At 43.8% G+C, this 21,378-nt stretch overlaps 2 protein-coding genes across 5 annotated transcripts in view; one reads left to right on the top strand and one right to left on the bottom strand.

Moving 5' to 3' along the window:
• Positions 1-534: 534 nt before the first annotated feature.
• Positions 535-8,787, bottom strand: LOC118117515 (peroxisome proliferator-activated receptor gamma coactivator-related protein 1). Of its 2 annotated transcripts, none has more exons than XM_035169799.2 (11): positions 8,686-8,787; positions 6,559-6,657; positions 6,277-6,432; positions 3,634-5,332; positions 3,262-3,315; positions 2,295-3,180; positions 2,005-2,214; positions 1,817-1,880; positions 1,616-1,737; positions 1,354-1,505; positions 535-827 (listed from the first exon to the last, which is right to left on the bottom strand). In XM_035169799.2, exons 1-11 carry the CDS (start codon positions 8,779-8,781, stop codon positions 727-729), a joined length of 3,639 nt encoding a protein of 1,212 aa, XP_035025690.2. In that variant the 5' UTR covers positions 8,782-8,787; the 3' UTR covers positions 535-726. The 2 variants fall into 2 exon arrangements, with proteins under 2 accessions (XP_035025690.2, XP_047198146.1); XM_047342190.1 differs by having other exon boundaries at positions 1,817-1,877.
• The window catches only part of ldb1b (LIM-domain binding 1b), a 32,099-nt gene continuing 19,498 nt past the window's right edge, over positions 8,778-21,378 (top strand). The window contains exons 1-3 of one of the 3 annotated variants that reach the window (XM_035169827.2): positions 8,778-8,917; positions 13,169-13,379; positions 18,762-18,915. In XM_035169827.2, coding sequence (XP_035025718.1) covers positions 18,888-18,915 — 28 coding nt within the window. In that variant the 5' untranslated portion in view covers positions 8,778-8,917; positions 13,169-13,379; positions 18,762-18,887. The other 2 variants (XM_035169837.2, XM_035169821.2) reach the window with 2 other exon arrangements.

Raw genomic sequence — 21,378 nt, 5'->3', positions numbered from 1 at the left:
TGCCAAAAGCTGAGATATGGTTTGCACTTTAACTTTACTATTATTTATGTGAATGCACACTATGGATCATTTGATTATTGAAATAATGTGGTTTGGTATCATGTTTTCTTGACTGGCGTGTTTCTGGTTTCGATCAGAGTAGGGCCCTTTAAGCTGGGACCACCGAAGTACTTTGAAATGGTCCTGACTGGGACTGCGAAATTCAATGTGTGATAAACTACTCTCATGCCTTTCCTTCAAATCACAAGTCGGAGACCCTGTTCAGACCTGGTATTAACATCCGTCCTGAGTGACTCAATCACAAGTTCAGGTCTGAACACATCAAAATTCTTCTTCAATGCATGTGGCCACATTATTTTCGTGTGACCAGACGAACTGTTCACTTCTGTTTGGTTCTCTCAGGACGGATGCCGCTTTAAAGAAAGTTTACTTGTAGCTCTTCAAGAAACAAACTTTATTCTTTTATATATATACAAAACTTTATCAGTGTTATGGAATGCATGAAAGACTTTAACTTGTTCCATTAACACATGATTTCAAATTAAGAGTGCATATTTACTGCATTGATAAAACCAGCATGCATATTAGAGTCACAACATAAAAAACAACAGTAACATATGAAGGTTTTTGCTACATAAGAAAAAGCTCTGAAAAGCTCTGAGGTTCATGAAAGAAAAAAAAAACACGTTCTTTTTGTCGTCGGCACATCCTGGGCTCGGTGCTCTGCTACCTCTTCAATCCTTTCTGGGCCTGTTTCAGCAACGAGTCAAAGTCCAGGTCCTCAAACCTGCTCTTGGCAGGAGACGGGTCTGCGTCTCTGTTCGCGTCTGAGGAAGAGAGGGACATTTACAGGCTCAGAATAGGGGGGGTGCTAAAACAAATGTTTAGGTTTTGTTGACACTGTCACTGAAGTGTTCAAAGCATCTGTACATTCTGAGGTGCTACACAGAACCCCGAAGTGGAGAATCAGTTATTGTTGCTGTTGTGATGAATGAGCTGTTGTCCTGATCGACGATGGTCCAGAGCGTTGGTTGCCGGTTTTTCCCAACTTAACTGTTTTAGGCGCTCAAAAACTCGCCAGGACGTCAGGCGCCAACGTAGAAACAGTGCTTTTTATTTTTCAACTAAAATGTAGTAGTGTGGCTGTAGCCTGAGGGTGTTCATGTGGTTCCTGACCATGCATGTATGTGTATGTGGACGTGACAAAAAACTATGATAAAGCCTGTGAAGTCCCCTGCAACATATATTATGGTTCCTCTGATGCTGTTCACTAAAAATCACTGCAGGAATAGTTGTGCAAAGACATAAAGGAAACTGTTTTCTTCAGTGTAGTGATGTACTTGTTTGTCTCACCTAGATCAGAGTAGTTTGAATTACAGAACTGTCTTCTTCCACCGAAGCAGATGTCAAACGGCAGCTCATCAGGCTTCCGTAGTTTGCCGCCGTTCTCAATGGCTGCAAAGGCAGCTTCCATGTTGTAGAATGTGACAAAGCCGTAGTGGTCGCTATGGGAACCAAAGGTGCACGATTGAAATACTGATATAGTGATAAAAGATAGAAAAATACACAAGTAACAGTGAAGACAAAAGAGACATATTTTGAATTCTATACGTACCCTCTTTCTCTGAAGTGAAGCGACACACACTCCACCTCTCCTAACTGAGAGAAGCGCTCTCTCAGTTCTTCTTGTGTCATCGACCTGCGGATACGGCCGACGTACACCACCCTGCGCTCGTCCTGTTGGAGAGTTTTACAATCACTCACCATTCATTGCTTATCTAGGTAAAAACAACACTAAGTGTAATCTTTTACTCACTATGGCTTTAAGTTTCTGGATTCTGATCTCGTGCTCCCTCCTCAGACTCCTGGACTCTCTGCTGCTGCAGTGATGAAGGTGGGAGGGGAAAAACAAGATCACAAAGGTGCATCCATAATTAAAGACAGAAAGAGACAGAAAACACCTGCATATCAGACGACAATAAAATTACAATTACATTAACTAACCTGTAAACATCTTTCCACTGCCTACGGCAAATCTGCAGGGATGGTGATCGGGATCTGGATGGGGACCTGGACTGGGACCACGATCTAGATCTTGACCTGCTGCATCTCGATCTGGAGTAAGACAGCCTGTAGCGGCGAGGCGGTGAGTGAGAAATGGATCGGCAGGGGGACGATGAACACGAACTGCTCTCGGAACGCCTGTGATGGAGCCTGAGAATTGAGAATTGGGAATGATGCACAGATGACAAATAAGAGAGCAACACTGAGCATGGTTAACAGAGGATGATTACCTCTGTCTCTTCGGAGAGCGCGACGCAGAGCTGGAGGAGGAAGACGAGGAGGAGGAGGAGGAGGAGCGACATGAGCTGGAGCTGGAGTCAGAATGGGGTGATCGTCTCATATACCTCCTCTTGTCCCTTCCTCTGTCAGGAGGACTGGGTGGAGGTGTAGGGAGGGTGTATGGGTCCGCCTGCTCTTCACTTGCACCACCATCTGAAAACTGCAGAGCTGTGTCTGTGGATGGGTTTGTTTCTGAACTGGTGGTGTGTTGCTCAGAGTGATGCTGCGACACCGGTTTTGTTTGTCCAGTCGAGGTCTGTGTTTTTGATTCAGCAGCAGCACCTGAGTTGAGAGGAGTCACCTGCAATTCATGAGTTATTTCAGAAATATCCTTGAGTGAAGAGGGCCTAACTCTGTTAGGCTGAGCAGCACTTGTTACTAAAGGATCCACAGAGCCACAGTAATCGTGATCAGAGCATACAATTAAATACATGTGAAGGGAGGTGTGAGCAGCAGGGGCCTCTGAAGTGCTGATGTGAGTCTTCCTGGACCGTAGAGGACGGGGATCTATGATCTGAATGGCCTTAGATGGAGGATTTTTGCGTCTTACAGGCTGCTCCTGAGTGCTGAGGATGATTTCAGTGCCGAGGGGCTCTGGGATGTCCACGCGCTCCGAGGTCTGGAGTTGTGGCTGATTCCTGAGGGGTTTCAGAGTCCTGGAGGATTCAGAATTACTTAAAGGTTCAAGTGCTTCCACAGAGGGGGTCGGGAGTAATCTGGATTTTGGTCCTACAGGCGGGTTTCTGTCCGGCTGCATGCATCCATCTGTTGGCAGGTTGGAAGGTGGAGTAGTGCTGATGAGATCGGGCTCCTTCTCACAAACTCTGTCCTCTTTAGCTGGAGCAGGAAGAATTAAAAGAGGTTAAACGACGGTTTATCAGCATCTAAATAAAGTGCACCAGTCATCTGATCACTCACCTTGTGTTTCCTCGAACTGTTCCAGCAGACTGGTCACATCAGGGGCTTCAATCACTGAAGTAGAGGAACAACAGTAATATTTACTCAATGCAGCAGCTTAATTCATAGCTTTAGTGCCATTTTAGGATTTTACTGCTGACTTTTAAGGCCTGAATCTGTGCTCTATTGCTGTGTGATCTTCAAATTGCACACTCCTATTGTTTGCACACTCCTATAGGTTTCCTATTGTTTGCCTTCATTTTTGTATTTTCCCCTGTAAAAGAGCTTGTAACTGTGTTTTGAAAGGTGCTACATATATATAAACTTTAAAAATGTTTTTATTATCTATTATTTATTGTGCCGGATTTGCTGACCACATCTCTTATGGTTTACCTGAGTCGGAAGCTGCACTCTGCGCTCTGCAGCCAACCTGAGGCGAGGGTGGAGTTTCCTCTGGAGAAGAGGTACTCTGGGATATCTCTGGTACCTTCTTCTTTATCGGTGTGAGAACATCTATTTGAGAGGGTGGCAGAGCGGAGTGTGGCGTGAAGGAAGGACACGTTATTTGCCTCTCCGTGTCTTCACTTGGTGCCTGAGGAGTCTTTGGTTCCAGCTCGGTTTGTTTAGTCGGACCGGGTGTTGGTGGCTGTGGTGTGTGGCACTCTGAGGCAGGTTCGGTTTGTGTTGTTTGAGGACACAGTGATAGAGGTGCAGAGGAGAGATCTGAAACGATCTGGGTAAAGTTGTTTTTAAATTCCTGAAGCCGCGCGGTGCCGTCCTGGCTTAAGAACAACACCCGGGGCTTTGGCTCTGAAGAGGATGGCTGTCTTTGAAGAGGTGCTGCTGAGGATTCTTTTTGGCTTTTGTGTGTGGTGCAGTGGAGGTCGGAGTCGGTGCTGTGGAACTCCACTTTGGACTCTGAGGAGGAGGGGGCAGTGGATGGTGGTGCTGTTTGGCTAACCCGCAGGGTAACGAAGACAGGATTGGGGGGATCAATACTAATCAATGTTGGTTTCTTTGCTGGACTTCTTGTGCTTTCAGGCACCTTCCCATTTGGGTGAGTCGTGTTGTCTGGCAGTGGACTGGCAGGCGAGATGGTTTTGGATTCAGGTCTCGGGCGCTTTAATCCTCTGTGATGTAGATGAGAGGATGGTTTTGCCTCCGAGGGCCTCTTCGACAGAGATGCATGATGGGATACAGTCTTGAAGCCAGGTTTATGCAGATGATCAGTGCTGCTTCTGGTCTTTGGTCCACAGGTGCTTTGACTTTGTCCATGTAAATTGAAGATGGGGGTCAACTCCTTGGGGGGCTCAGAAACAGAGGGCCACTTGGTTGTGTTGCTTCCCTGTTTCTCCACCAGGGGCTGTCTCTTCTGGCGCAGCTGTCTGTACTGTTGGAGGCTCAGTGATTTGGCCTTCGTCTCACCTTTAGGTGGCACGACGTTTGCCTTGTCACTGTTCATTTCTGCAGACGCTGCTGTCTGAGGTTCAAGTGTCGATCCTGCTAAGTTTCCAAGTGCTTTACTGCTTTTTAATGGAAGTGACACAGTCTCACTTGTGTTCCCACTTGTTAGATTTGTCTCAATCAGTCCCTTTTCCACTGGTTCCTTAAAAGAAGTCACTTGAACGGGGCCAAAGCTCACTCTTTTCCTCTCTCTGGATGGTGGTGCTCTCTTTCCATTCAGCAACACACTCTTCAGGAGTTTCCCATCCTCTCTTTTCTCCCCTCTCTCCCCTTTCACAGGTTCCTCATCGTCAGACACCACATTTATCTCTTCATCGCTCCCTTCGGTGGGCCTCTCGTACCGCCACACCTCCTCTTTGGAGAACAGCGTGTGGTCTTTCCTCTCTTTACTCCCCTCCTCCACGTACAGCTTCAGACAGTAGGGGTGCATGAGCCTCACCAGGTTGACCAAAGACGTGGAGGTGAAGATCTCGACTTCATTCTCTGCTTTTGACTTGGACTTTAACGATATTTGACTTTGTTGTGTGAGCAGCTGAATATTGCTCTCATCTTCCCTTTTTCCATCCGTCTTTATAGAGAAGGTTACCTTTGGTGATGTGGGTCTTGCTGTAGGTCTGAGTGATATGACCTAAAGAGAAGGAGAGGAAAGTTTAAATCTTTAGTTTCCAAGCTTTGAGAACCAGAAAAGTCAATGTCTCTATTCAGCATGTCCAGTTATCTAAATAATACCAAGTTCATGTTGGACAAGATTCCAAGTCTATGGATCCCTGCGCAGTTCATATTACACAACTTGCCTTTATGTGATCATGATGGGCTACAAATGACTCCAAATAAATATCATGATTATTTCAAACTGTTTCCTCGATTACGATTAATGAACCATTCTTTTATTTATTAGAACGGTACGCGAGCCAATCATTTCATTTGGCCTGAGTGAAATGATTGGTTGGGTTTATCACAGTCCTGCGAGGGCCACAGACAGCAACTTTTTCTTCAGACAACTTTATGTATAGATGGCTATCAGGAGATGAAGAGGATTCCAACAAAGAATATAAAAACTGTATCAGAAACATATTACCAACCCTGCTTTTAATATCTGAAAATAACACACTATTTGTGACTCATACAAGAACTTAGCCTTCTACTACTTTTATTTCTATACTTTGCACAAAAGCAATATTCCTAAGTCAGGGGGCACCTCACCATTACATTTACATCATTTATCCCGTCCTGCACTCTGATTTGCTGTATAAGCTGCGATTCGCCTGCATATTTTTCCTGCTAGAAATCTAGTGGGAGATGTGACGTTGGGCCTCTCGCATTGTGTCTCTCACACAGCGATTATTGACTGACGACCGAATGCCAATTTGGCTCCGATCGGGGGCTTTTGTTGGCGATAGGAAAATCGGGATAAAATGTTATGTTATCATACACCATAATAGTCCTGACAAAATGTCTTTTACCAGACACATTAAAGATGGTGTTGAGTCATCTCAGACTAATGCTCATGTTCATGAAGCACTAGATCAACAGATATGTCTTTTAATTTGTTTCTCCAGTGTGTGTACTCACCACTGGGTTGTCCCGGCACCTCTGGTGGGAGAGGAGCTTAGTGTCAGGCAGAACATCGAAGGGAGACAGAGTCCCCTCGTCATCCCCCACGCTGTCCAGCATCTCAGTTAGGGCCGACAGCAGGGACTCGCTCTCTTCCTCCACTCCACTCTTATCCTGTGAAGACCCAGCACAGTCCAAATGTACTGATTTATTTAACTCTATCAAAACTCTGACATGTGTTTTACACGTCTGAACACTGATGATGGGGAGTCGTTCAGATTGAAAAGGTTTAACACTGACCTCTGTTGTGACTGTGGGGTCCTCAAAAATGGACAGGATGGAGTGATCCGTACAGGACTGTGAGTCCATGACATCAACATCACCTCTGCTCAGGAGCGACTGCAATGACACAAACAGAAAAAACGACATCAAAACCCACGTTGTGTACAATAAAGAATGTGCACGCACAATGATCCTGTCTATTTTTACCTCCTGCAGTTTTACAACACACTCCTTCTTCTGGGTGGGAGCACAGACTGAGGCACAGGACGCAATGAGCTTGAAAATTAACTTTCTCAGCATAAACAGGAAAAGCTCCCTGAACATGCTGCAAACACAGCCATAAAAAAAGCAGTGAGGCTGAGGTTTACTTCATGTTTGAGACCCTGCCGCTGAGATAAACTCCTAAATTAGCCTGTCAACAAATATAAAAGGTACCAAACAACTGTAATGCATCAATTCTTTTTTTCCCTTGATAAACTATTTAGGTTTATCGAGTTTTTTATTTTTTTTATTTGGTAAAGGGCCAGAAGGTAAAAATAAAACAGATCAAAATCACTTACAGCCTACATTGACATATTAAAATGTCATAATTTGTTATACTCACAGGGCCAAACTCAAATGTATTGAGTTTACTATCACTAAGTACTAGACACACATTGGACAGACTGGAACCAGGGATTTTTATTTTAAATATCAATTTATTATCAGAACTGCTGCTGTTGAATTTTTCATCTCTCCACTCCTCCGTTCATCACTAAAACTCAGCTGCAGACCTATTTGGACATATACACATACATCTGCAATACTATAAAACCAGTGCACCATGAAAGTGTTCTGGTAGTTTAATTATAACTGTTTGTGTATTTTAAAAGTGCATGACTATTGCAAAATAGTAACAATTGCAGTGTGTGGTATTGACCTGTACTGTTAGTTTTTAATTAAGATTACGCAAAAACTACAGGACAGATTATCACGGAACTTGGTGGAAGGATGCAGTATGGGTCGGGAAAATGCAGGAATTTATTTCACTTTCTTTAACATTGTGAGATTTTATTGATTCATTAGAAAATAATTTGTGAATCTTGATTTAAAAGCAAAATCAAATCATATTTAGGGGCTGACATCTATATGTGTGCAATTTGGTGCCGATCCAAATAAAAATCTGGATCTAGTGAGGGAACTGTTGGTGGAGGTATGTCCTCTACTGAGTGACATTAAAATTATAAAAAATTATTAGTATTTATTATTATTTTACTGTCACGTACGACAAAGCAGCGACAGTGTCATTCTACCTTAGAAAATGTATTATTTGATTGTCACAGTAGTCGACGAATCGATCAATTTACTTACTGCAGCTCTTCTATTGTATTTAAATCAATTAATACAACTGCCTCAGGGACATAACATCTAAACATGAGCCACAAGTGTTTAGCCTGTAAAGATCAGGATAAAAACTGACACCATCAAAGAGTCTAACTATTTTTTTTAAAGTTTGCAATGCGAGGCTTCAAGTCCATTTCTAAGTAAAGTAAGATGAGAGTTCATGTAAAGTTTATTAGGACAGAGGTGTGCAGGAGACGGGGGGGGCGCGCTTCAACAGGCCTCAGCTGTCACAACCTGAGCATCCCTGCTGCAGAGAAAGTGGAGCTCAGAGGACCTGACCTGGGACAGTTACATGTCTTCACGTGACAGTAAAGCAGTAGATCGGTTGACCAGCCTGTAGACAAACTAAGGTGAAGCTGGGGACAGCAGAGGCAGGAGGGTAAAGAAAGAGCAGTGACTCGGAAGGTGGTCAGACTAGTGATCAGGACCGAGGCAGCGGCCGGATGTGAACACGGTGTACTCCCGAGGCTAATGACCGCTCCCTGTCAGCTCTAACACGATCATTCTCTGTCCTGGGCGTGATGTGGGACATGGACACAGACCCGATGATGTGAACCAAATCATTATTAATGTGTTTGTGTCCTGACACCCTCCAAAGCTCCCGATCACCGGCCTGAGCTCTGCTAACCACCCTCATTCAGCCACGTGTCGCCCGGCGCACATGTGGCCTTCGCCTGCGCCGGTGACCCACTTCCTGTCGCCCAAACCCGCCCGCGCGCGGTGATCAGGAAACCCAAGCAGATAAAGACAGTGACCCGGTACCTCGTGGTGAAAGCTGTGGGTCAGGAAGTCGCTGCCGTCGGCGTTTAATTCCGCTTCTCTCCCCATCCACCGCGCCGCCATCTTGCTGCACCACATGGTCCCCTGGCAGGCCGGACGGAGACACGTGGTCCCCGGCTGGAAGCACGTGGGGGAGAGACACCGACCCAGGATCAGTGTGTAACCACCAGACCCACGATGGAAAGTGAGGAGAGGGATATTAATCTGATCCAAGGTCAGCTACATCAATCGTTAACGCTTTAATCTTTAAAACTTCTTATTTTACTGCAAAGACACTGATCAACGAAGCGGCTGTTTGTGTTCTTATTATGTGTTTAATTTAATTAGTTTTTCATTTCTTTTGAGATAATCAACACATGCTTAACACTGGGCTTTTTCCATATCATGTCACTGGTGTTTAGTCACATAACTAAGAATTTATACAAAGGGTTTTTACATTTTTATTTCTTCTACTTTACTTTAATTGATTTTAACTTATTTAATCCACACACAATAAGACAAAAATACATATGGAGATGTGAGATAAGAGGAGATGCCAACTTGCACCTTGATTACAATACACAATATATAATACAGTGAATAAGACAAGAGTATTAAATCTAAACAGGAGTGAAAAAAGAATAGAAATGAATATTACAAAGTGTAAAGCGCACTAGAAGTTAAATAGAAAATAGAGTATTCAGGGAATATGCCTAGAATGCAAAGTTTTGGATCTAAAGCGATCTCTTTTTGAACATAGAAATCCTAAATTCCCAGAATATAATTTTTGTAAAAATATTTGTCTCAAAAGTGACACCTAACGTCCACGTGACTGAACTACGAGCTGAGCAGCCACATGGCATCACCTCGGGCTTTATATAAGAGTGCGATTTTCCCATACTATGAAATATATATTTAAAAAAAATCCAACTCAATGCAGAAAATAATGTATCATGACCATGATATTTTTTCTTTGGAAGGGGGATGTTTCTTCGACCTTTTCCTTTCTTATGTCTGCCGATTCTGCGTTTGTTAAAAGTGGAAAATGAATAGATAGAAAAATTTAATTTAAAAATGAAGTCATTAAAAAGAAATTCCTGGTACAAATTGATTGAGTAGAAGCAGATTTTACAAGAACGCATCTGTAGGCTAAAACGGCCCTCCATGTTTTTTCCGTTTATTAAAAATGCAGGAAAATAATGGTAATAGCAGACAGATGCTCTGCTCGGAGTGTCTAACACATTATGAATTTAATGATTTGTGTGAATCAGTTTTTTTCCCTTTATGGCAGGAGGCTTTAATAGAAACGGCACCAACAGTGTAACTGGGAGTTATCTTGAAATTGGAAGTTACGCTGTGTAAAGCTGTTAAATGCTCCCAGGTGCTACATTATCTCCCACTGCTGAGAGCCTGCATCAGTATCTTAGTATCTTATGCAGAACAGTCAGTGGCAAGTCAATCTCTGAAGTGGCGTTGTATGGCCGAGCAGAGAGCATTTCTGCTTCCTGGGGTCTGCCTCATCCCCAGATCAGACGGAGATTACCTGCATGCTCAGACATTGCAATATTGATGTGTTGACGTTCCTGATTAACGTGTGTACTCGCCGCCTTGCTGTTGGGGTCTAACAACGGCGCCAGACCCTTGGTGAGAAATGGCGCCCAGCGAGGCCCAGTTTGAAGTCCTCACATGAATTTAAATGTGCTCTGGCCTCAGAAGGCATTTGTACCGTGCACTAGATCATTATGATTGAACACATTTGAATGCGTTTATTGGTCGTGTTCACATGACTTACTGTATTGCCGAAACCCTGCGTGACTCTGCAATCACATGAATCAGAAGCAGGGCTGATTCATAACAAATCATGTTTTTTTTTCTCACTTCCTCCTGTGCAGCTCCACACTGTGTTTCCTGATATATGGAGAATAATTATTCTATACACCTGAATAATAAATACGGATGTCTGAACCAGTGGTTGCGTTTCTCTCTCCAGCTGATGAAGACCCGCAGCAGCACCAAACCTCATGATCCACGGAAAAATTATATGATGATCTTTGGATGGTTGATTACATTAACATATTCAGCACAGCAGCCAAGTGTTTTCCTCTCTTCCCCCGGACTGCTCTAGCCGTTAAACTACCCCGATTCCAATTGTGCAGTGATGCTGAAGTTGTTCTCTCCAAAGTAAATCATTTCTGCTGGAGTGTGTCTTAGAGCTGAATCCGGTCAGACCAGTCTAACATGGAAGACACACATCATACTTTGCCATTTTATAGCCTCATCTTAACCAGGCGAGGCTGATCAGTAGCGTTTTTAAACCTCTAAAAAAAGGTTTTCAATAAAATACAAAAAAACAAATCACACTAGAGCAAATTAAAAATCTAATTGACGTAAATCTTTTGTTAATGGTCTCTCCGGTCTCTCTGGAAACTGCTGACCTGGCTCTGCCTAAAAATAACAACATGTACTCCCGGCACCTCCAAGGCTCTGTAATTAACAAATTATAATGAACTTTTTAATCCACAATCATTAATTAATCCACTTTTTGTAGTCATTATTGGAGATAGTAGTAGGTGGGCTTGGTTCATCCTTTTTCATCTGAACAGAGCCGGACTTGCTGCGTGTGAGCCGTCTCATATGCAAATGTTTTGCTTCATAGGTGCAGATGATGATGATAATGTGTATTAGACCTGTCGTACCTCACACTTTTTGTTTTCCTTTTCTTTTCTTTAACATGTACTAGCTGTTGACGCGTCACTCAAAAGAGCCTTGGCCCTTCGATGGAGGAAGGTGCTTGAAATTATAACACTCGTAAAGCAGCCCAGACAATCGTAGATGCAGACTGATGACATCCTTTGATATATTGAGAGTTGAAATGCCTCCTGTGTCATAATTTACTGTGGACAAGTGGACATATTATGTTCAGCAAACTCTGCAAATATATCTGCTGTTATTTATTCTCTCCACTAGATGGTGATATATCTGTATCACCTAATTAGTTCCATACGTGCTGTTATTTTAAAAAGTTGTGAATGAGTTCATTCCCAGTGAGCTGATTGCTCCATGCGAGCCACCTATTCACAGCGGAGGCCAATCAGATATTCATACATGAATGAAACAGAGCTTCATTTGTGTGACATTATCTCGTGTTATCTCACAAGTTTTTCTGCGGAGGACCGTAGATGTGCCTGGCCTCTTATCTCGTGAATACCAGCCAGGAGTTGACCTTTTTGCTGAATGTCATGGTGGTACATCGAGTCAATGGGGATACTAGATTACTGGGGAGGGAAAGATGTGCAAAGACAGCCAAGGCACCACGTAGTCCCTTTGATTTATTTTGATCCAAAGGGTCACCTGGTGTATACTTCCCATGTTCATCTTCCCCACCATGCATCTACCCCATTCCTTCGAGTCTTTTTGTTTCTTTTAATTACATATCTTCTTCTCTACTGTTGCAACATCTATAATGTCTGTCTCATGTGCAGCATACAAATAATAAAAAGTGACAGTACATTATAGAACTGTTCCAGGAGGACTCACTAATGAATAATTCTGAAGTAGCTCAGGAGCATTAACACAGGCCAAGCAAACAGTCAGTTTCTAAACAGGCACTGCAAGAGTCTTAACACTGGCACACACACACACACGCGCGCAGCACCACCACCTCCCACCTCATCTCACTCCACTCTCGAAGCACATTACTGTATAAAATGGGGCCAAAGTGTCCTCCAGTCTGCGGCGGGTGAGGTGTCTTCAGGGGTGTGCAGAGCTATGTATGTGTGTGTGTGTGTGTGTGGGGGTGTGTGGTGTCCTTGTAAGTGGGTCAACTTAATGCAGCATCCAGCATCCAACCACCATGTCAGTACACGGCCCCACACGCACAAACAGACACACACTTAACCCACACTCCGTACTTCTTCAGCTCGGGCCACGTTTTTTGGCAGGAAATGAAAAATTCACTCTACCACTCAGTTTTAGTGTGCCAGACTTTACTCCCTTTCCTGGGGACAAGAGAAGAGGAAGAAAAAACCCCGTCTCTGTCCCGCTTTCCTTTCATGTCCCCCACCTCCCGTCTGCCTCTCATCCCGGCCTCACTCTTGACCTGCAGGATGACTCCCATGGTGCTCTTTTGGCATGTTTGAATTTTTAAAGAACCCATGAGGTCTTCGGGTATATGCTTCACTCTCTCTGCCCCCACTTGCTGCTGCTATTTGTGTTTGTATATGTGAGCATTTTTCTATATAACTTTGAGTCTATCTTGGCTGCTTAGTGCTTGTGTGTTTATGCACTTCTATGACCTTTCACATATTGCATAATGATGGGAACGTTGTGTTACAAAAAAGCAATAGCACTCTGATCTTTAACTTGACACCGTCTCTACAGAGGAACGCAGCGCGCACAAGAGCGGAGCCGTTACAGAGTTGTGTTGCCGTCGACCTTGTTTGATTTCTCTCTGCTTCAAGTATGTCTTTTTCTTTTGCTTTCACAGCGGAGATGAGGAATGCCCTCCCACATGGTGCAGACAACATCTGCTAGTGAGAAATGAAAGCCTGAGAGAAAAGAGAGAGAGGGGACTTAGTTTAATACAGGGGGAAAAAAAGAACAGAGGTGAAGAAGGAACAAGGGAGCATGCAAAGAGGAGAAGAAAGAGTGACAAGACTTCAGGTGGAGGAGACCACCCTTCCTACACAACGGCAGAGGTGAGAGATATTCCAGCGGATGGTGTAGTGACTTACAGGTGTACACGTTCACAAACACACACACTCAGCGTGGTAACAGAAGCCTGCATCAATAATGCAGCCGAGAGAAACAGGATGCAGATTCTTCCTTACATAAGAGTTCACAGAGAGCTGGCTGGCTGAGAACAACCTATTTCATTCTCTGCCCTCAGGCTGGATGCACACAAGATTTCTTGAGCTGATTAACAGTCCAAACAACTTTTCAAGTGTGCAGCAACAAATGCACAGGAGTGCCGCTAAAGCCATTTTTAAACTCGGCCTACTCACTTTAGGTTATTTGTTGCACTCTATGGAACCATTCTCTTAGCTGTGTGTTCTACACTAGTTCCTAATTTTCTGGAGCTTACGTTATCGACAACAGGCTTGTTTGTAGCAGGCATAGTTATTTTGTCCTTCAACATCAATGAGCAGAAACATGAACTCTGTGCAGGACAAACGGGTCCAACCTGATGAACCAAATCACATTGTTCCTCCAGGTCTCAGAGACGTGGTGCAAGTTCAGCAGGAGCTGTAATTTACATCTGATAGGCTTGATACTGTGGGAATAATCAAATTGTGAAACACACTTAGATGAAAGATCCGCCTCATTAACATTTTCAACCACTAGAGCAGTGCCCTTTCTAAACCTGCTTGTGTTGGATATTGTGCCCTGAGCTTTTTATATACAGTCTATGATGTAGGGTGAAGTTTGTGTTCCTCCTACCTGGTTTATCTGCAGTGAAGATTTAATAGGTCAGACTCTCGGGCGTTTGTGGAATTAGATGCTAGCAGCATGATTGTTAGCCATTTTGTCGGTCCACTACTGGTCCAGATTGAAATATTTCAACATCTACAGGCAACGAAATATAGTTTAGACATTCATGTTCCCAGGAGGATATATCCTGCTGAATTTACTGATACTCAGATTTTTCCTTAAGCACCAACACAAGGTTCACATTTGTGGTTTTGAGTGAAGTATCCTCTATTGGATTGATCATAACACAAATCTGGCACAAACATTACTGTTTCCTTGTGATCAATTGTATTACCTGCCTGAATCACTTAACTTTTCATTAATACAATCATCACGTTCAAATATCAATTTGTCCATTACTTCAGTTTTTGTGACCAAATATCTGCAAAATTAGTGAATATTATCATGCTTACTTTAGTAAGCTGGTAAATATGGTAAATCTGCTAAACATCAGTTGCTTAGCAGATATACTGACATCCGGTTATATATAGTGTGAATCTCGTGGTGTGATCACCTAACACCGTGCATTTTAGTTTCTGTCTTTTTACAGACTACCACTTTACTGTAATGATTCAGTCTTGCTGCTCTCATCTGTCAATTAACTGATAAACCCACTGTACACCACCTGTACAGCAGAGAAATGCAGTAAGCAACAAGCTGCTGGACACAGTGGAGCATTGGCAGCTCCAGAATCAGGTATTTCCCTCTGGAGTTAGTAGAGACTAAACCAGAGCATAAAGGAGGTGAACATTTGACCAACGTACATCACGTGGAGCCAGAAATGATTTTAAATGGGAGCTAATGTTGGTGTAACTGATGAGTGCATAATTAGCCACTGCCACACATTATCCACAGCAATGTTATAATGTCCTGATGCATCAATCTATTTATGACTTGAATGTTTTAAATATTTTTTTATTTTATAGAAGAACCTCTGTTACACATGACATCGATGTGACCCCTATCTTGGGTCACTCCCTGAGGTTTCAGTTTTTTTTTCCCCCTTTAAAAAAGATGTTTGGGTAGTTTTTCGTCACCCTAGTCAATGGTTTGCACAGGTTGTTAAGCCCTATGAGGAAATTGATATGTGAATATGGACTACACAAATGAAATGGGATTCCTTGAAATACATCAATTTTATCAGGTTTATTAAGCTGTTTTATAGATAAATACTTGAAGGGTCAAGGACGGAAGAAAGAGAGAACAACTTAATCTGACAGGAAGAAAACTTGAAATATGCCAGCATTTGCTTTCCTGTTCTTAATGTGCTCCTTCTTCACTTTTCTTATCCTAACTCCTTTTTCTTCACCTCCTTGTTTTGTTTGTGTTTATACCGTCTGTCTTTTTACTTTAATCTCCCTCCACGGCTTTCTGTGCCTCCGTTATCTGTTTTTATGTGGGTTTTGACTTTCCGCAAACTGTTAATGTTCATGTGTGTGTGCACATGCACCCGCACGCTCGTATATAAATAATTATGGTGAGGTGTAAGACTCTGCTTTGTGCACACATCGGCTTGAAAGTATGAACTTGTCAAAACTGCCTCTATGAAACTGTTAATGTGGGCAGATATTCTGTATGTGTGAATCACAGTTTTCATGTATAAGTGTGTGTATGTGTCTGTGTGTAAGCTCATCATGCTTGTGCTATCCTTTTTTCTGCCACATTGCCATGGCGACAGTGCCCTCCCGGGGTAATGGGGGACGAGTGCGCCAGAGCTATTTATTCTCTCTTCCCTCCCTCCCCTCCCTCCCCCTCCTTCCATCCATCCATCCATCCATCCATTACCCTCTCTTTTCCTCTCTCTCTCTATCTCTCCATCCCTCCCACTCCCTACATCTCTGCCCTCTTCCTCTCGCAACCTCTCCGTCTCTCTTCTCTCTCCATCTCCCTCCTTCTGCTGCTCTTTCTTCCCCTCTCTGATTGGCTTAACACTCTCGTAATGAGACAGAGGGTGAGGAAGAGAGGGAGGGAGACAAAGAGCAAGTGTCTTTAAAAAAAAAAAAAAAAGGGAAGTAGAAATATGTGGGGGAGGCGATCTATCCAGACTTGTGTTCCTCTTTGCATGTTAAGAGAGAAGCTGATCTGACAAAACCGCAATGTCATTTTGGAGGGAAACTGCATATACAGAGGTTACACATAGAAATATTTGTACACATAGCTTTCTGTCTCAGACATGTGCATGTGTGTACTGTGATGTATATGCAAGCAGTTGGCTTGGTTGGGGTCATGACCTTTGATAGGATTTCTCAAATCCCTGAATGAGCAGAATTTGTGTTTTTTTTTTTTCAGAGCAGTGTGTGATAATAAACTTTTGGGGACTTCTTGGGGGAGATGTGCAACTACTTCCTGCAGCATCCTATAGAGTGAGCTGTTGGTGGTAGCTTAGCGTCGAGACACGAGGGTCATGTCGGAGCTTTTTCAGTGACTGCCGCTGTGAGTAGCCCCAATAGTCTACTTAAGTGTGAGACTAATAAGAGGTGTGTGCATCATTTTTGAGCCTGAGGGATGTGGTGTGTTTTTGTTACATTTTGTCTGACTTTGTGACACCTTTTTTAATGAAGCATGCCACGTGTACAAAACAACCAAACAAGCTGTGCGTCAACAGATTAAGGTCTCAATCCACGTGGGTACCAGGTACTGACCCCCGACTTGGAAAACCAATAATTTAAAGGATAAAGCTGTCAATATCATTCTTATACTTTTCTTACTGTCAAACAATCTAATGAAAACACCAACATCTATAATATGTCTGTCTCCCAATATGCTACTCTCCAACTTGCCCATATCCTGTATATTGCACTTAGCCACAAAGTTGATTTAATGTCCATTCAAACAGGGACGGATCCAGGAATGGGGCCAGGGGGCACTGACCCCAGCCCAATTCTGGCCCTGAAAGTGCCCCTGAACAAACAAACATAGACCAGTCACTCACAAACAATACATATTTATTTTCTAAGCTTTTTTGAAGTACACAATGTGCTCTAACAAGTAATTATTTTCAAAATATACTCAATGATGAGTGGCTTTGAATCGAAGGTTTAAATGGTAACAGTAAACAAGGAATGACTTAAATGTACACCTTACTGAATCAGGACATGGATGTTAGACAAAAAATTGTCCATTTAAAGTGTAAATTGTAGCCACTTTATGGCCCCTGATTTAGAAATATCCTAGATCCACCACTGCATTAAGATACTAATGTCTTCTTTAACTCTACCATTTTCTGCTTTGGCTTCAAACCCATTTGTGTAGGTGGGTCTGACTCCTAACAGATAACATCGTCCATGTTCAAAGTAATGAAGGAACATGATGCCCAGTGCAACAGTGTGAGTGACTGATGTGTACTATACTAGGAGTCCTTATTATTGGGTTCATTGTTGATTTTGATCTTTTCATGGTAATTGATGTAAAATATCACCACTTATTCTTCAGGTGTCGGCGTGTACTGTATATAACCTGGATCTAACTATTCCCCCTCTTTCATCCACACACCCAGACACACAAATTTGTGCATCAAACGGGGAAAGACAAATGACATAGTGATGGAAGAAAGATGAGAGTGAGATGGAGACAGTGGGAGGGAAAGGTGGAGCGGAAGAAAGAGTAATAAGGACAGAGGGAGAGACAGTGAGGGAGGGAGGGAGAGCAGGGGAGATAAATGGCTGAGTAGACAGGAAGATGAGTGAAGCGAGAGAGCAACACAGTGTGACATACTGCAGACAGAAAGACTAACGGAGCGAGAGAATGACTGGGCGAGAAAAGGAGACGACGGAGAGAGAGAGAGCGAGAGCCGAGGCACGTCAATCGCCCCCTCCTCTCTCCTCCTCCCTTTTTCCTCCCCCCTTTTTCCTCTCCCCCTGCCCTCCCCTGCCATGTAGCAGACCTTCCCTGGATGGTAACAAGCCACTCAGACTGTGTGTGTGTGTGTGTGTGTGTGTGTGTGTGTGTGTGTGTGTGTGTGTGTGTGTGTGTGTGTGTGTGTGTGTGTGTGTGTGTGTGTGTGTGTGTGTGTGTGTGTGTGTGTGTGTGTGTGTCATTGGCGCAGCAGTGGTAGAAAAACAGCCTCTACATATTTAAAGGGGGAAAAAAGGACCCACATCACATGGTTGTTATTCTCTCAAATCTGCCTCTCAGGTCACTTTGACAGTCCTCTCTCTCTCTCTCTCTCTCGTACACACTTTCTCTCTCTCTCTCTCTCTCTCTCTCTCTCTCTCTCTCTCAAGCACTCAGCCTCTCATTCCCTCCCTTTCCCTTCCTCCCTTTCTCCCTCTCTCCTCCCACCTGAGCTGTAATTTGCAGGACTGATGAGGGTGAGGGCAGAGCAGAGGCAGGAGCAGAATTCTCCTCACTCTGTTACACACACGCACACACACACGCGCGCTTACACAGACTGTGTGATTCACAGTGCACAGCTACAGTACAACTGAGAGAATCCGATCCTTTGTGTGTGCGCTCTTTTTTTTAACCTCTTCTTCCCCTTTTTCTCCCTTGTCGTCACTCTCTTCTCCCTCCCTCCCTCCTCTCTCTCTCTCTCTCTCTCTCTCTATTTGCTCCCTGGTGGTGTGTATGTGTCTGTGTGTGCCTGTGTGTGTGAACCGTGGGGATAACAGACGCTCATGTGAGCAGCCTCAGTGGCGGCAGCAGTGACTGGCGAGAAAGAGGAGAGGAAGAGAGCAGGGATAACAGAGCCACCGCCACCATCGTTCTGATCGGATTCACACCAGACATGTGAGAAGATGTCCGTGGGCGGCTGCGCGTGTCCCGGTAAGTAGCTGTCCTGGTGATGGTTGCCGTTAACAACAGCCCTGCTGCTCCTGCTGCTGTTGCCAGTCTCTGACTTTTTCTGGTCGTTGTTGTTGTTGTGGTATTTTGGTCAGTGAGTGCAGCCGCTGCTGTGGCGTGACTGGGGCAGAGAGAGAGAGAGAGGGAGAGAGGTGCCCTGGGGCCCTGGGGTTCTGTTTGCAAAGGCTCATGGGAGGTTGCCCTCTGTGATAGCTGAGAGGACGGAGAGCAAAGAAAAAGCAGAATAGATGGATCAACATGTAGTCTTCTTGTTCCATTCTCACTTTTTCATTTACTCTCTGCTCTTCACAGTTTGTTGTTGAGTTTGAGGAGGAAAAAGATCTTTCACTGGTGGCGCAGACATCTGTGCATGAAGTTGTTGCTATGGCACCACTAATGCTACTTCATCTCTCCCTCCGCCAGTTTGTTTTTGTTCTCGTAGTTTCTGCTGCTGCTGATTTCTGGCTCACAGCAGTTCTTTTAAGGTCGGCACAGATGTTGCACTCACCGAACCACAGTGGTCATCCTGAGGAAGTCTGACGATCCTCTCCTGCAGAAAAAGAAGGATCAAAGTGTGACATTTAAAGGGCAAAGATCATCGGCTCCGATCAGAAGCTTGCATGATTGATTCTGCACCTCTTCCCACATGAGAGTTATTAATGAACATTTAATATTTCACAGCTCACACAGGAGTGTCATCATTTAGGATGAATGGGGAGCTTAATGAGGATGGTGATGCTTCCTATTCACGTGTTGAAGCAGTTTTTGTCACAAATATCACAGTGGAAATGTGCATCACTACATTTGTTTGAGTGTCAGTGGTATATGAGTTTAACATCCCTTAAGACGTAACTCTCACTGTTCCTCAAGCGTGACAGATATTTATAACAAGCTTTTCGATTTTCTTTTACCCAATACTCCTTTCTTCTTGGGATCCTGCAGGAGGTCAGTGAATGCACACCTGAGAGGTAGAACAGCAGAGACCTTTGCATTACATTTCTTTGACCCGCTGCGGTTTTCAGGAGGAGGAAGAGATATCAGACAGTCAACCTGGCTTCATTTCTCGCCTAATGTGAAAGCAAATTGGCAACATGATGATGACAAAACTACTTAGGGGTCAAGGTTTTGTCTTGTTGTCCTTCTTAAAGGTTCAGTGTTTAGGAATTAGTGACATCTAGTGGTGAAGTTGCATGTTGCAGCTGAATACCCCTCACCCTCCAAACATGAGAGAGAACCTGTGGTAGCCTACAGTTGTTATAAAAACTCAAAAGGTGTTAAAAAAACATGGTAACCTCCGTAGAGAGGACCCGCTCCAGATGTAAATATGAAGTATTTAAATATAAGGGCACATTCTGGGGTAAAGAAAGCAACAATTTGCACAATTTAGATGAAACTCACTAGTGAAAACATCACTCGGATTATTTTATATAAATTTTATGCCAATAGATCCCTTTCACCTAAATCTTACACACTGAACCTTTAATAAAACTGGTTAAAGTTGAGTAACAGCCGCGGGGGCTTCTGGGAGCAGAGCCACAGGGAGCAACCTGTAGGGACTAATATCCGTCATATTAGACCACCATATTGAGAGGTGTTCCACTTCTGCAAGAGCCGAGGAACTCCCCGCAGCCGCCGACCAGTTGTGTGTTTGGGTGTTGAGCGCCTGACAGCAAACAGATAATTCTTCTTATTTTATTGACTTTAATCAGATAGAGGAGGAAAGAAAAAGAGGAATCAAGGTCTAGAAATAAACCCTGCGCCGCTGAGCTTCAGGCGATATATTATTAAGTGTTACAGCGATTTATGTTGCACTTCTGATAGGATGTGTAGAACATAAAATATAATCCTATAGCTGAGAATGCATTCATAATCATGATAGATGTACTCAGAATCTGCTGCCATACTTTATTCAGGAGCAGGAGAGGAGGAAGGAAGTGTGATAGAGTTCAGTGTGTGTGTGTGTGTGTGTGTGTGTGTGTGTGTGTGTGTGTGTGTGTGTGTGTGCGCTGTTTCACCCTGACGTGGCCTCCTCTCCACTGCCTACCAGCCCACAGTGGCCGCTGTGGTCGACCCTCAAACGGCCGGGATGTGGATAGAGAAATTCAGCCAACCACGCATCGAGGATCAGATTTCCCCCAATGCCAATCTCGCCTTTAATCATTAGAAAGATGGAAGCACTAAGTGGTCCCATGTTTTTGCGGTTTGGAAAGTCTTAAAATGGCAGATTGTTTTGTGGGCAGAAAGTTTCAGAGGAACAAATTAAGAGACAATGCCAACTCATGCTGGGCTAAAACACAAGCTAAAGCTTTCTAGACTGACGAGTGGATGATGGAATGACACAGGACTGAAGAAGGTGTGTGTGTGTGTGTGTGTGTGTGTGTGTGTGTGTGTGTGTGTGTGTGTGTGTGTGTGTGTGTGTGTGTGTGTGTGTGTGTGTGTGTGTGT

The sequence above is a fragment of the Hippoglossus stenolepis genome, chromosome 2 (genome assembly GCF_022539355.2).
Source record: "Hippoglossus stenolepis isolate QCI-W04-F060 chromosome 2, HSTE1.2, whole genome shotgun sequence".
Taxonomy (NCBI): domain Eukaryota; kingdom Metazoa; phylum Chordata; class Actinopteri; order Pleuronectiformes; family Pleuronectidae; genus Hippoglossus; species Hippoglossus stenolepis.
The sequence above is the reverse complement of the archived record's forward strand: the minus strand, read 5'-3'. Positions and strand labels throughout refer to the sequence as shown.